Below are 15,713 nucleotides of genomic sequence, written 5' to 3'. Positions count from 1 at the left end.
TCCTCAGATGCAGCTTTGCCCTCAGCGACCCAGCATTTTCCTCAATGCCTAGCTAAATTGATTGTCGGTATTTTCACCATCCTTGTCATCTCTCAAAATACAAAGGGATAGTACTACGACGAAGGTTCTGAACATCCAGCACCTCGCTAGCTAGTACAGCTCCTTGATGGTTCCATCATCGCCATGAGATATTCTTAATATATAATGATAATACTAAAGTTATACTTTGCGGTTTGGAGTTCATCAATTTTTTATATGCGAAATTTATCATCCTGCAAATCATGTCCTCTTACATTCCACAATCATCTTTCATCATATCCATCATCTTACTCGCCACTTTCATCTACTTCATTGTACAATTTTGTGGGATTCTTATCAGACTGGGTTTGGCCCATCTGCGATCTGGGTGAAGAAGTGGCAGTTCTTGATTGCATTTAAAACACTTTCTTCCAGCCATTCAAGAATCAGAAGAGCTTTGTAAATCGAAGTTTCCTCTTTGCTTGGCCAAAAAAAAGATCGCATTTTATCGGCTCCCAAATTCCAAGATCGAGAGAAATCCGCCTCCTACTGGAGAGAAAGAACCATGTGACATACATCTACCCCTCTAGTCATCCCAATCTTGGGGTGCGTCTTTGACTCCAATAGTTTCACCCAGACATGTGATCCCAAAACTCTCCAGAATCTCATTAACGCCAGCTTCTGCGTTACAAACAAGCGGAAAGAGACGAGAAATAGAAATCTGGGCGTTTCAATACCACAGACGTTACAAGGATATAAAATAGTAATCTTACAGGAGGGTTGTATCGTATACTTTTGCTCTATCTGAGGCATTATCGTCCATCATTGTGTATTCACGGATATGACAGGATATCGAGCCTCGATTAAAGTCCCGGTACCCCTTATAGATCTTCCTCGTTTGAACTATCTGCTGTTCTGTACGCCGTTCATCATTGTGCCATTGTGAGCAGCTTTTCACTTCCGTTAAAGGGATCATATGATACGACTCGGACTAAAATTGAGAGATGGTGGGGGGATTTGACAGGTTTGTTTTTGGACTCCCAAGATATTAGAGGGGCCATTTGCTTAAAAGAATAGAGATATAATCAACAATTTCTACCCCAGAGGAAGCGTGAGTTCATCCTGATTGTTCTACCGTTGAAAGTTGGCTTGACGGTGCAATGGTCGTGAAATTGGAGCCTAGCTTATGTAAGCTACAGAAATTTCCCCTATTCCGTGCCAAAAAATTCAAAATGTCGAGATGTACTTGACATCGCTTGATGATTCTCCATCATTATCGAGAGAACCTACCTAGTCTTCTACTTAGTCTCGATAATTGCCTGTTTAATATCTCCAGGTCTAGCTTCCGAGGTATGCCTTATGCCAGGGGAAAGCTTCAATGACCCCGTGGCTATATTCAGGATGATCAAGCGTCGACTAGAAGGATCGAATGAGGCTTTCGTGATCATCTCATTATCAGCGTCGATGTCAGCGTGGACGTTGATGAGCTTTTGTATCATTTTCTTGCCAAACCGAACCACGGACCTCGGTATGACAAGAAAAGACCCGCTTTCGAGCCGGTGATACGTACGTATCGGGAGTGTCACCAAACTGGGGCAAACCCGTTGCTCAACAAATTCTAGATTCTTCAACATGAGGATCCTTTCATTAAGACTGCCGCGTTGGCAGTCCTGATCGGACTGGATTCGGAAGTTTTTTTGTGCATAATTGCCCAGTCAACGGATTCGCGGAATGATATAAAATGTTAGTGAAAGATTTATCATCCTGCGAATTTCATCCTCTTTCGTTTCTTTTCTTCGTTCAAATTTCTCTGATATATTAGGTATTCCAATTGCGATGGCAAGTGCAACAAAAATGGTGCAACCAAAACCCCTCTCTGCCTTCAATAGACTATCACCCTGCGTCTATCTCTACACACCCTCCACCACTACCGCACCACCTCTATCAGATCCATCAACTATCCTCCTTTGCAGCTGGAACAATGCCGCTCCAAAGCATATCTCCTACTACACCAGCTACTATACCAAACTCTTCCCTCTCTCCCGTATCGTCCTCTGCACTATGAAGACTTCTCAATTCCTCCTCCAATCCGAAGCTCAACGACGCAGAGACGCCGCTCCTGCTATTGATGCTCTATTCTCCGAATCATCTGATCAAGGAGCGAGATTATTAGTCCATTGCATTAGCAACGGAGGTGGTAAACGATTTTACGGAATCGCTGGGCTGTATCAATCTCAGAAAGGAAAACCTCTGCCTATATCCAGCATCGTATATGATTCCTGTCCATCCCTCCCGTGGTTTAAGCGAGATTTGCATGCGCTCCTCCATGTGCCGGGAGCTAAACTTCCTTGGTTGTTATATATACCCCTAGCGGTCATTGCGATTATAGTTGCGTCGATAGTTTATGTTATCGTGCATTATTGTCCACATTGGGTATGGAGAGATTTGGTGAGGGGACCATTGGAAGGTTTAAATGATGAGAGGTTGGTAAGGAAGGAAGCTGCTAGAGGGTATATTTATAGCGAGGAAGATGAAGTCATTGAGTGGAAAGATGTGGAGGAGCACGGAGAAGTAGGTACTTTGAAGGGGTATAGGGTTGAGAGGATTAAGATGGTTGGAGGAAAGCATGCACAGATGTTTAGAGGTGAAGGAGGTGAGGAGGCTTACTGGGGGTTTGTGATGAAGCTGTGGGTGGGTGCATCAAAAGAGATTTGAGAGATACATTTGGTAGAGCTTACCAATTCTTGCTAGTATGGTTGTTACAGGTGGATTGTAGAATTTACACTTTCCGGAGATTTCCTAAAAGCATAGTTTTGTGGAGTGATCAATGCCCGCAAATTTTCAGTTGAAAAAATCGAGAAATGTTATGGAGCATTGGACTGGGGGAATTACTTGGTTTTCAAGGTACTGCTTAGGTAGCTCTTAAAGGCTGCTCAATGCTCGAGGACAATCACTCAAGCTTCTAATATCTCGGATCGAAAAGTCCTTAGCCAATGCCCGCGTAGCCCCTTTGTATGGTTTGCCCAATCAATAAAATCATTGTTCAAAGTTACACGTGAACCCGGGTAAAAAGACAGCTTGCCATTCGGACTTTAGATGGAAACTCCATGGGGCGAACAGGATACACAGATTCACCGCCTCAAGATATGCAAAACTGCTGCGAACTCACATTGTAAATATTTGTGACATTTCCATCAGCGCGAAGTGCATGCGGTTTATGATCCGCCCGCTCTTAGTCTGCATCAATATGCCGGTATTATTAATGTGGAATAGCGGTAACAAGGTCGACTTTGATGACTTTTAGCTGGCTTCCCCGGATTGTTACACGAGCCTCTTCAAGAAGCTTCAGTCTAGATGATGACTGCATCCGGCCGCATCTCCTACAATCCTATAGTATATAAGATTTCAGGATATCGCCACAACGCGCAATCATTAATAATCTGCATAGCATAGGATAGAGAATCACCGCATCTCGTCCGATACTCAGTGTTTGTTTTGCATAACTAGCCGCTTGACCACTAGACATATAAAAGCTCCAAGTGGGATAGATCTTCACACTGAGAAGCCGATGGGTGATCTGAAAGGAGTATTGGATGTATGTCAGATTCAAATTCTCGTGTCTGTGTTGTTGTGCTGTCGGTGCACTGAGGGATTTATGCAATCGTTGCGTGTGCCTTGCGCTTGCATAATAATTATTGTTCAATCACGTGCGACTTGTGCCATCATCTTCAGGTTTTCGAATGGGCGTCTGATGCGCTGAGAAAAAAGTACAGCCTCGTCCATCCATCCATCTCCCATCCTAGAACAAGCATATCAAGATGTTCTCCATCCAGCAACCTATTGCAATAATCTGCTGGCTTGATTGAATCGGTTGGTGCCCAATGCAATAAGTTCCCAGCAAATAATGATTCTCACGCTCACTCCACGCAGAATGAAAGCTCCTCTCTAGCAAAGGAAACGTCATCACGTATTGCAAAACATTGCAATTCTTTTCATCATTACATGCGAGTACCACATTCATCTAGCCTTCACGAACTCTGCCTTGCAGAGATTTCCCCTCCATCACACCAAGTTTTCCATGTCTTGTCCGGTTTACCGGTTCCGACTACTGAGTTCATTATGAGCGAGAGGGTCTGGATGACTTCGCCGCATTTTCAGCCATATCTGCAGGCCATCAAATCATAAAATGGTTCTCCAATAACGTTACGATGGCATCGTGACGATATACCAATATGTGACTGAAAGATTTAGGATTTCTTCTCGTGAAGTGGCTGGTTTGGAAAGTTCCGAATGTGGAATGATGCTATGGAAAATCTGACATCAGCATTTGCACTTTGAGAAGCCAAGCTTCCCTGGGAAATTGTTTTGCAAGACATTGCTCAAATGATATCGGGTCTCTTCGAAAATGATTACGCCTCAGCCTTATATTTGGGGGCCGCACAGCCACTCCACATTCTTGTGATTTAGAGGCTCGAAAGTTGGTCACACAACAGGTCATGCTCTGACACTTTTCGTTTTGAGTCAAAGTTATCGAAAAAGTGTTATTGGATATGGTATAGCTTTAGTTTCCGCAAGTGTACGGGAGGGGTAAAATCCTTTGAGCGAACAATCTATCCTTGGACAGCTGAGTGGCTGGTACTTTTAGGGGAGCTTTGTACGACAGGAGTTGTGTTTCTGTATGGGGGAGGGGCCGCTTGTTGGGTCTGCATCATTTTTTTGACATGGAGGGGGAGTGAAGAAATGGACAAGAGTATAGGCATTGCAAGGCAAGTGAGACTTTTTTTCCTTTAACATGTTCCTTGCCCCCGGTTTTAGACGTTTCAATGAAGATGTGGCGAGAAGTTTCTCTTCAAACGGACTTACATATGACACACGGACGGATAAACTGCTTTGTCAAGCATGAATCAGATCGGATGAGATGCGAAATGAAGTAATCTAAACGAGGTGTTTCTGCATGTCGGTCCTTACAATCCATGGAAAAGAATTGACGCAGAAGCCGCGAATTTCTTATACGATATTCCGAAATCCTCTGTCGTGTATTCGTAGCCTTGTTAATATTGTTCTGAAGTTTCGTTCGGATTTTCGGATTTAGATTATGTCCAAATTATTACCATCTTGCCACATGATGTTTGAGAGGGCTGTGCGAAAATTCGATATTCGTGAAATGTGCCAGAGAAATTCTGCGATTTGCCTATGCCTGGTCCATTACGCGCGTGAGCTCTCTTGATGTAGGCAACTATACATATACTGTAAACTTCTCCCTTCTTATTGAACAATCCGAGAAGTGCATTATCTAATACTGTTTCTACACATACATACATACGCGCTTCTGAAGCTGCAGGCGATACTTGCTTGCATAATCAGCCATTCCAATCAATTGTCAATCTATCTTCAAGTAAATCTTCGTTAAGAGCATCTAGATCTATTGATTGTCCAATATAGTCAATCTTACATCGCATCTTCCACCAATCTACTTGGATACGTAAAAAGTCCTTCATCTTCTATTTGATCCCAAAATTTCCAATTCACAAACACAAATTCACAATATAAATGTCCTCCGATCGTCCTCGCTCTCGCGGATTCTTTGAACGCGATCGTCACGGCCACGAGCGTATCATTTTCCGCTCAAACTCGAACTCTCATCGTCGCTCTCCCTCTCAATCTCGCACCATGGTTCATGAACTAGCAAGTGACCTAGAAGACCGCAATGCCGAACTACAAGCTGTTGCTGAATCACTCAAAATAGAACTGGCAGTTGCAGAGAGCAGGAACTGGCAATTGATTTCTGACAATAGTGCTTTACGAGATATTGTCCATGTACTCAAGGGAGATAAAGAGATTTTGAGAAGGGAAAGTGAGCAAAAGAGTGAGGATATCGAGTATCTTGAAGAAAGGGTTGCAAAGTTAGAGGGGAAGAGGGAAAGAGCTGAGTCTAGGGGTGAAAAGGCGGAGGAGAGAGTTAGGTTCATGAGAAGGGGGTTAACTGGGAGGGGGATTCTCAGTGAAGGGGGGTTGAAAGAAAGACTTGAGGATAAAGTTGCCGAGATTGAGAGGTTGAAAGAGTTAATCAGAATTATGGATGACAAGCTCAGTGAGAGGAACAGATGGTTGGCAGAGAAAGATAATAAGTTGGGTCAGTTGAAAAGGTGGATTGTGGGTAACGGATTTCGTGTTGAGGGAGTTTGAGGGGGTTTGCTAGTTGCGATATTGGATTATAGTTGCGATTTCTATTTCACGATTCATGAATTCAAATTCGACATCCAAGATGAAGTCGATGTTCTACATTTCACCGACAAGGACAAAGAGATGAATATCCACGAATTTTTCTCAGCATCATTTATACCAAGACTCGGGAATGGCAGTACCAAAGAGGGCCACAGAACATTTTGGCGCGGCGAATGATATGTACGTACTACACGCCACACTTGTACACCAACACTCATAGGCTAATAATCCTTAGAAAAACTGAAAAAGAGAGGAGAATTTCTTTACAATACAGTTCAATGCTTTTGATTTTTGATACCTTGTAGCTGCTTAGAGTCAGTCTGCTTGTTTTCTATTTTTTTTTCAAAATGGATTCATTCAGTTGAGTTTCTTGCACTTGCACTTGCTCTTATAAATTGGTCTGGTTTTCGGTCGCCAGATTTTGGTCTACTTCTGATGGTTTAATCTCTTGAATGATGGAGTTGATTTTTTTTGGAACGTTCTCAAATGATATCGGCGCTTATTCATTGGTGCCTTTTATCCGGCTTTGTATTGTATACATGGGTGCTTTATGTATGTACAACCCAATGCAAAAAATGATGCCTTTTCTTCTCGCTTATTGGCATATGCGAATGTACTCTCTACCCATTTCATGGTATGAGATATGTGAGTAGCCGTACCCCACCCAACATAGTTGCCTCGAAAGGAAAGCGAAAAAAAGGATGATCATTGAGGTTCAGGTGACGGGTTAAGAGGAGTTACATATTTCTGCCTTCGGGCTTATGTACATTGACGGCATGGACAGACGGGTTAGTTAGAGTTAATTTGGGTTCTTGCTTGAAGCTGCTGGTTGTGTAATATAATAGTTTGATATATGGTTTATAGATGTACAAGCAAAGGACTTTGGAGACGTACATGCAAAAAGAAAAGAATCGATATCGCGGGGTCAATTCCTAGTTTGCACATAAACTAATTCTCATTGACACAACAATATTCCAGTCACCAGTCTTCCAGTGTTCCTCAAGAAATAAAATGAACCACAGACCGAGTACAAACAATAGCTTTGAAGCATATCATTGATCCTCCATCTAATTCTTATAAACGATAAACGATAAGAAATGCAGTTTACTTATCACACTGCCATTAATCGATGCATGCTTGACGTCAAACTCGCGTCTCGGCAGTTTATTAGTTTGCAGTCTAGGTCTCTTAGCGTAGGTTACAATGCCAGAGCCTATTGATTCGTGAAATCCAAAAGGACAATTGAGAAATTTGACACGTGAAGAATAGGCAGGACGGGGGTGCGAGAGGAGAAAGGGAGGTGGAAGAGTCATAAAAACTGTACGTGCTTTTGTGTAGAGTCCCGTGCTATGGATGGATGGTAGATTATCTGCAGAGAATGAGGAAATGGGAATCCAAAGATTGATCGAGAAAGAAAAATGATTAAACGTATACCGTGTGAGTAATCTCGAAAGTATTGCAGGGAGGGCTTTTGCATGTACAAACAAAAACAATGAATTGTTCAATCGAGATTGTACCCCTTCATGCAGCCACCCCGCATCACTACCTTACGCATCAACATGTTGTCTAATTCGCATGCCATTTTCTAATATTCTTCTTTGATATTTTGTGCGTACATAACCGTAATCTTTCTCATTTCCTATTGTTGTCCCGTCTTTCAACAAGTAAGAAAAGAAAGTTTCCATTCTTTGAGGCTCAAGCCTTCGTAACTTTGTATTCCAACTTCAAACCGTCCTACCCACATTACTAGCATCTGTAAGTACAACGTCGACCCGACGGACAACACCTTAAATCTTATCCATGACACCCATCTTCTACACCCTAGATGAAATAATTCCGATCTTTGCCGAATTGGGCTTTTCTAACCGAATCCGTATAGAGTACTCGAGGTACCCAATGAAATGTGCTTAAAAATCTAACTCATTGATTAACAATCGAGGAATTTTATGTCATGTCATAGGCACAGCCTAAATTTTATCCCTGAAAGAACCTCTTAGCGGTCTGCCCTGGCGTTTTTTGACTAATTGCGAACGATTCTTGCGAATTCACAATCCCGAAAGAAGAAAACGATATAGACAAGGCTAGAGAAACATTCAAACACTGCCCCTTTCCTGGGGTCAAATGGGTTGTGAGAACAAGGACTTAATTTTCTCGATCGTTCGCTAACCAATCAACGTGATTAGACGTGGGAAAGCCACGAGGAGGTAGCTGAAGAAAGGGATGTTTGAGACTGAGTCATCATCATTTGATAGTTTACGAAAGTTTCGGACATGGAATTGGGATGTTTGGATTTTAGAAGGGTTGCAAGTACAGTAAGTTTGGGGGCCCAAAAAGTAATTTCCTTCTCCATCCCTTTTACATCATCATTTCGAGACATCGGAAATGGCAAATGGGTCTTCTCCGAATAATTAGATGCTTAGAAGATGATAGAATGAGGAAGGAATAAACAAAATATCATCTGGCGATTGGATTTACGCCAGAAATATGCACAACGGGATGTTCAGCCAGGGTCCACTTCGGTGAGATCATTAGGAAACCATCCCTCTTCCACCCCGGTTACGCCATGAGCCGCGAAGGAAAGTTGCGAAATGTCAAGATACCCCAGCAGGACTGAGGCTGTGATTGGAAGCTCGAATTGAGTCAAGGCAGAAAAGGTACATGATTATTTCGAAACCCGGATGCTTTGTAGGCAGGTACTAGGCTAAGCACAAGAACGATAGATAATAGACACCGGTTTTCGAAGAAGAGTCATATGTTTATTGATCCTTCTTGTGTTCATTTTCATGGGGCAAGTTGGCTATGGTATGAGAGTGATATGGCTATGTATCGGATGGCTTGGAGATTGGTGTAGAGTAGGAGTATATATCTGATAAATTTCCGGCCAGGAATGAGGAATCAAAAAGAGGTGTTTCTTGTTCAGCCTTGTATTTATTGACTCGATTCCCATCGCACCTACATTTATCTTACCTGCAAAGAAGAATTCTCGAATGGAATTCGTCTTATTTATCCATTCAATTCACATCAGCGACGAATAGATTACCTTCTACTGCATCAATACCCATACCCGTCATCCAATTATTCTCCCGCGCTCATTTGATTTATCAATCGCAATCAGATATCGTCGGGTCAGAAACACAACGTACGATTGGTACGAGTTGCTTCGGAGCAAACTTTTCAAGTTACACAAATAGTTACAGTGGTACATAAACGTACCTTTGTACACAAACACAGCATCCTCAGCATGTCTTCCAAGCCCGTCAAGAAAGTGCACTACACTTCTTCCACCAAAGGATCTTCAGTCCACGGCGGAACTCCCTCATCACCACCCATTACATCTAAACCCACATCCACACCCCGTCGTCCCTCATTCTCTCACCAACGTCACCCCTCTGATTCTGGAGTTGGTTCCTCTTCTTCCAATTCTGCTACTGCGTCAGTAAATTCGGCATCTTTCTATACCGACGCCGACCGCGCAGAGCAGAGACAAAATATCCATGCCCTCAATGAAGTACTCAGTACACTCAAAGAACGCGTCAAATCTCTCGAATCGAAGAATCGCACTCTAGAAGAAACATTAGTAGAAAGCAACCGGGAGAAACGAGAGCTCCGTCGTGAAAGGGATGATTCTCTCCGTATAATTGAAGATTTGAAAAAAGAGAAATCTCGAGCCAAAGATGGACGAGAGGCGAAAGAGAGTGATGGGATCCGAGTCCGTGGATCCGATGTCAATGTTAAGATTACACCTGAGAAGAAAGAAAGAGGAGAAAGAATTCCAGTGACAGTGGAGAGAAACACACCACCGATGACACGCCGCGAAAAAGAACGCGATTCGGAAGCTAGGAGGAAAGAAGAAGAAAGACTTCGAGCGCAACATCAGGCGAGAGAGCGGAGAACAAGCTATAGAGATGCGCCTTCTTCGCCACTTTATCGCGACGATGAAAGGGATGTTAATCCTATGAGTCCCGGCTCTCGATTCAGAGACGAAGATCTTCCTTCTCGCGAAAAACGTAACTCGGGTTCTCCGCCCACGGCTAAAATGCAAAATCCATTTACACCATTGAGTTCCATGGCAGCGAACGCAGTTCCGGGACGTGCAAGAAGAGCAAGTGTTAGTTATGGTACTTCCCCAAGTGGATATACGAGTGCGCCACAAGGATATCCGGGGATGACGATGGGGAGTAGCTATGCGAGGAGGGAAAGAGATGAGGTGCCTTATGTTAGAGGAGAGGTACCGGTCAATGTTAACGTTGGGGTTGCGGGAACGAGAGGATCGAGGTTGAGTGGTGGGAGTGTAGGGAGTGCGAATGATGATATGTATCCTAATGATGGGAAGTATCATCCTTATCCTTTGAATCATTGATGGATGGTGGTTTTATTTGTCGGATTCTTTTCTTTTCCTTGGACTTCGCGATTCGAGCGATTGATTGTTTGATGGTTGGGAATTAAAAGCTTCGGTTGACGAACTGGGCTTTTTATCGTTTGTACTTTATTTTTGGTCTTGTGTGCGACACGTGTGGATTGGTTTGCGGTTTCTTATGGATGGATGAAAACAATACCCCTTATAAAATAAAGAGAAATGAACGAATGGAAGGAATAGGATGGAATGGGATGGGATAGGACACATGGTACATACAAGAATGGCGCAAGCCTGGAAGGATAGGAATGGAAACGGTCGGATGGTTTGGGTGGATAATGAGTCTAGATTAGAACAACCCACTAGATAGCTATTATTTTTACATTAGATACTCAATATTTAGATATTGGAATGAAAACTTTTCAGGAAACTTTGATGAATATTTGACTCTGAACTGTGGACTTTTTGTATGTCACATCGAGCTTGCGACCGGATAGAATAAGTGATTGCATTTCCCACTCAGGTCACTCTTTCTGGGCATAGTGAGTACGAAAGCTGTTCGAAATGACTATTTCCAATGTCCTATCCTTACAAAGATATAGATAGATGCCTTGAGAAGATGATTGAACTGTATATTTTCATCTGTCAGGTGTTTTCCTTTGCTTGATAGCCTGTCCGCTACTCTTCCACAGGTCTCGTCGCACCAGTCATAAACCCTATCGCAGCCTCCAAGATATCTCTCACAATCTTCAATTCCGACTCTGTTCTCGGAGTATATATCAACAGATATTCCGCAGGCATTTTCAATGTGCCAGCCAAGGTCATTCTTTCACCCCATCCCTTCTCGATCACATCTTTGCAATCCTTAGGCGATAGTACAGCATGCATTGAATAGTCCACATTCTTTCCTTCCGTATGAACATGTGCTATTTCTCGTTTCGTTTTCCGTGCTGGGAGATGAGGTGTCGGAACTTTGTTTGCGATTAAGAGGGCATCGCCGTGTTTTTCAAGGGCAGATGTAGTCAGAATTACGTGGTCAGGGTAAGTTTTGGCTAGGTCGATAACAGTTTGATCGATTGATTTATGCATTTCTTTTTCACCGAATTGATTGATCTGCCTGTGGGGCACTACCTGTTTTGGCCTGTTAGTAGTTCGTGCAGGTTTGGGGGTTAACCTCAAGGTACCCATTTGCCCTTCTCAGGTCTGAGACCTTCTCGGATTGGTAATGGTTGTTTCAAGAAGCTCTGTTGGCCAAGTGCCCCGCATTTTGCGATCTCCTTGGGATCATCGTAGCATGCAGTATCGAAAGGTTTGCTTTTGAAATACCGGAGGAAGTATTGGACGAGTAGGTAGCCGAGTATATTGCTAGGTAGGGCATTTTCTTTGAACTCTAACCAGCCATGATAATCTGCGCGAGATGATTCAAACATCACGAGAGCATTCGACGGACGGTTGAACTCCAGAAAGATGTCGTAGGAGTCACCTTAAGAATGAACGATTTTGAGTTTGATGATCGGTGGATTAGTTGGCCTGTGCTTACAGCTTGATGCCCCTGTAATGCAGGCTCCATTGGGACGTGAAATGTGGCACACCATCACTCAAACGGAACCAGACATTGAAAGCTTTGATAGTTCAATATTAGATAATGATAGCAATATGATCTCAAATGCAGAATGATTAAATTGTACGATGAATCCAAGCTTCCGAAGCAACCTCAAATTCAAAGCCTTGGTTCTTTGATTTATTATCGAATATTTGAAAAAAGGTATATCTTGCATGAACCTTTTGTCGCTTTCGCCTGAAGCAACACCTAAACGATACCCAGATTTGCAATTCCAGAAACCGACACGGGCGCCAGCAAGCCGTTTCTCGATATTTTGATGGTTTGAGTACTCTAATTGGCCGGTTTTGTAGCCTTTACAAGTAGAAATGGAGGACGATCCCTTGCTCGAGCCCAGTCTGGATATTCCTTTATCTGCTCCGGTGTTGGTCCCCACTCATCAATCGCAGATAATATGAAGCCAGCATCAAGAAGAATCGTGATGTATGTAGCAATCGAACGGTGTTGTTTGACTACCCCTTTTGCCAACCAGTCTGTCGTTCGAGGGCCCTCAAACAAATAACCATCTAGTGGCCAGACGTCTCGACCTTGCGCATCTTTAATCCAGTCAGGGTTCCGTGGGGCAGTCCAGATGGGGTGCTCTACAGAAAAAATAAAAGCTCCTTCAGGCTTCAGTGACTCATAGACTTGATGGACAAGAGATGGTAGATTCTCGATGTAATGAAGAGCCAGAGAGCTGTAGGCAACATGAAACTCATTTGGAGATATCTGTAAAATCTCGAGATCGGCTTCTCGATAAATGATAGAAGGATCTTCTGGGTACTCTCTTGCTCGAGCTAACATGTTCTCAGATACGTCTGTACCATGAACGAATTTTGCACCATTTTCTCGCGCCCATCTACACATCCAGCCAAACCCGCATCCAAGATCTAGGAAGTTTGATCCCTCAAGGTTTGGTAACCAAGAACGTAGTACTTCGAATTCAGGAGCCTTTTCCAATCCATGAACAGAGCGTGGAAGCTGAGCATATGCTTGGAAAAAGTCCTCTTGATCGTAGAGATTTTGTGCCATGGTGTGATTCTGTGATTGGAAGTCCAAGCAATCTGGGTGTTTTTGGTAGTTCTGTTTCGAACGGTAGGTGTGTGATCATCTATAGAAACCCAATAATCACGAAATATGCAACTTATCTGGCAGATGGGCGATTAGGGAGGAAAGTCAACTCTTCCCGCAGTCTCCATACTTGAGATACAGTACTTTATCGTTCTCCAATGTGATACAAAATGTGCGAATTTGGACCCTTCTTTAAAAGAAGCCAGAGTCTTCATCTGATCTCATCATAACGGATTGTCAAACAAAACATTGATGTAGACTGTCGATCGGGACCAAGGTGACTTACCGTAAATGTTGAAAAAATTCCCCTGGGCAGCGGGGTTACTGTATGGAGGATACGCTAGATGGCGGGGTTTCCGCATAGAAACCGACATCGGAGCGGATCTTTGCATTGATCAAAAACATTGTTTCAATTGAAGTTATTCGTATCTATTCACAATAAACTGAGCATCATGACTGACCATACCCCTTCACAAAGATATCTGTCGACCAGAGGTGGCGACTACGGATTATCATTCGAAGAAGTCGTCTTGAAAGGTCTCGCTGCTGATGGAGGATTATTTATTCCTGAACAGATTCCATCTGTACCTGAGAACTGGGAGTCAAAATGGAAAGACTTGTCATTCTCTGACCTCGCCTTCGAAATCCTTTCCCTCTACATCTCTTCTTCCGAAATCCCACCTTCAGACTTGAAGGATATCATCAATCGAAGTTACTCGACATTTCGCGCTCCGGACACTACACCTTTGGTTCCTCTCAGCGAAAAGGATAATCTATACCTTTTAGAGTTATTCCACGGTCCTACATTTGCATTCAAAGATGTTGCATTACAATTACTTGGAAATCTCTTCGAATACTTCCTCGTCAGACGGAACAAAGGCAAGGAGGGAAAAGATAGACACCATCTTACAGTTGTTGGGGCTACAAGTGGTGATACTGGATCTGCAGCTATCTACGGTCTTCGAGGCAAGAAAGATGTCTCAGTCTTCATCTTACATCCAAAGGGTAGAGTAAGCCCTGTGCAAGAGGCTCAAATGACGACAGTTTTGGATGCCAATGTGCATAACTTGGCTGTTGAAGGCACTTTTGATGATTGCCAGGTGAGTCATACATCTACATATAGTCGAAATATCTAATATTTCTCAGGATACCGTAAAAGCCTTATTCGCCGACCCGCAGATCAACGAGACAATGAACCTTGGAGCTGTCAATTCTATCAATTGGGCAAGAATTTTGGCACAAACCACCTACTACTTCCATGCATACTTCTCTCTACAAAAGTCGTCGGGATACAAACCCGAAAACAAAGTCCGCTTTGTGGTGCCTACTGGCAATTTTGGTGACATCCTAGCTGGATATTTCGCGAAGCGCATGGGTCTACCAGCTGAAAAGCTTGTGATTGCGACAAACGAGAATGATATTTTATACCGCTTCTGGAAGACAGGACACTACGAGAAGAAGGCGGTCCATGGTGTCGAAGCTGAAGGTGGACTCGTTGAAGATGGCGTAAAAGCACACGAGGATGGTGTCAAGGAGACTCTTAGCCCAGCTATGGACATTCTTGTCTCAAGTAATTTTGAGCGATTGCTGTGGTTTTTGGCCTACGAGTATGCTTCTGCCGCCGGTATGGATGATGAGTGGAATAAAAAGCAAGCTGGTCAGGAAGTCGAAGTCTGGCTTAAACAATTGAAAACAAACGGTGGATTCAATGTCCAAGACGAAATCCTCAAGGCTGCGAACAGAGATTTCGACAGCGAAAGAGTCAGCGACAAGCAAACCATTGGCACAATTAAGGATTTCTATACTAGTGGTTCCTACATTTTGGATCCACATTCAGCCATTGGTGTAGCTGCTTCATTACGATCTGTCTCCCGCTCACCAAATGCATATCACATTTCTCTTTCAACAGCACACCCAGCCAAATTTGCAAATGCTGTTGATCTTGCGCTAAAGGATGAAAAGAGCTTCAGTTTCGATGCAGTACTTCCCAAAGAATTTGTTGGTTTAGAGGAAAAAGAGAAACGGGTCAGAGTTGTACCCAGTACTTCTTGGGAAGATGTTCGAGCAATTGTTGTCGAGGAGGTCGAGGCAGAATTAAAAGGAACTTCATAATATCCATATTACTGTAGTATAACAGGGTAAATCACCTACAATAACTATTCGCGACTTAAATCCCAGTCAAACTGTGAAATCTGCAGCCAAAAGCCCCTGTCATGCAGCAGTGCCTCACTTTAATGATTGGCTTGCTAATTGGGGTTGTGTGAGGCTTATCTCTTTTCAAAGCTGAGTGCAGCACACCACTTCAAACGTACGTTATTGCAGCTCACTCCTTTCCTCGCAGCAAAACACGATCTGTTCATCGTTTGTTGTTATCAGACAACTCGTCTTGGCTGATATTGTACATTATCATGGATCTTGTCGGCCTCACAGCAAGCATCATTAGTA

The 15,713-nt window shown here is 43.3% G+C and overlaps 6 protein-coding genes across 6 annotated transcripts; 4 read left to right on the top strand and 2 right to left on the bottom strand.

Annotated features, from left to right (window-relative positions):
• Positions 1-1,872: 1,872 nt before the first annotated feature.
• On the top strand, positions 1,873-2,733 carry EAF01_011870 (uncharacterized protein; the record flags this gene model as incomplete). The annotated part of the gene is made up of 1 exon (XM_038920128.1): positions 1,873-2,733. The coding sequence occupies one exon, from the start codon at positions 1,873-1,875 to the stop codon at positions 2,731-2,733; it is 861 nt and encodes a 286-aa protein (XP_038764382.1).
• Positions 2,734-5,568: 2,835 nt separating this feature from the next.
• On the top strand, positions 5,569-6,204 carry EAF01_011869 (uncharacterized protein; the record flags this gene model as incomplete). Its single annotated transcript, XM_038920127.1, has 1 exon — positions 5,569-6,204. One exon carries the CDS (start codon positions 5,569-5,571, stop codon positions 6,202-6,204), a length of 636 nt encoding a protein of 211 aa, XP_038764381.1.
• Positions 6,205-9,484: 3,280 nt separating this feature from the next.
• On the top strand, positions 9,485-10,603 carry EAF01_011868 (uncharacterized protein; the record flags this gene model as incomplete). The annotated part of the gene is made up of 1 exon (XM_038920126.1): positions 9,485-10,603. One exon carries the CDS (start codon positions 9,485-9,487, stop codon positions 10,601-10,603), a length of 1,119 nt encoding a protein of 372 aa, XP_038764380.1.
• A 672-nt stretch (positions 10,604-11,275) lies between these two features.
• Positions 11,276-12,027, bottom strand: EAF01_011867 (uncharacterized protein; the record flags this gene model as incomplete). Its single annotated transcript, XM_038920125.1, has 2 exons — positions 11,276-11,728; positions 11,782-12,027. 2 exons carry the CDS (start codon positions 12,025-12,027, stop codon positions 11,276-11,278), a joined length of 699 nt encoding a protein of 232 aa, XP_038764379.1.
• A 464-nt stretch (positions 12,028-12,491) lies between these two features.
• Positions 12,492-13,229, bottom strand: EAF01_011866 (uncharacterized protein; the record flags this gene model as incomplete). Its single annotated transcript, XM_038920124.1, has 1 exon — positions 12,492-13,229. One exon carries the CDS (start codon positions 13,227-13,229, stop codon positions 12,492-12,494), a length of 738 nt encoding a protein of 245 aa, XP_038764378.1.
• Positions 13,230-13,711: 482 nt separating this feature from the next.
• Positions 13,712-15,462, top strand: EAF01_011865 (uncharacterized protein; the record flags this gene model as incomplete). Its single annotated transcript, XM_038920123.1, has 2 exons — positions 13,712-14,368; positions 14,415-15,462. The coding sequence occupies 2 exons, from the start codon at positions 13,712-13,714 to the stop codon at positions 15,378-15,380; spliced, it is 1,623 nt and encodes a 540-aa protein (XP_038764377.1). The 3' UTR covers positions 15,381-15,462.
• Between the last annotated feature and the right edge of the window lie 251 nt (positions 15,463-15,713).

The sequence above is a fragment of the Botrytis porri genome (assembly GCF_014898465.1).
Source record: "Botrytis porri strain MUCL 3234 chromosome Unknown BPOR_026, whole genome shotgun sequence".
Classification (NCBI taxonomy): domain Eukaryota; kingdom Fungi; phylum Ascomycota; class Leotiomycetes; order Helotiales; family Sclerotiniaceae; genus Botrytis; species Botrytis porri.
The sequence above is the reverse complement of the archived record's forward strand: the minus strand, read 5'-3'. Positions and strand labels throughout refer to the sequence as shown.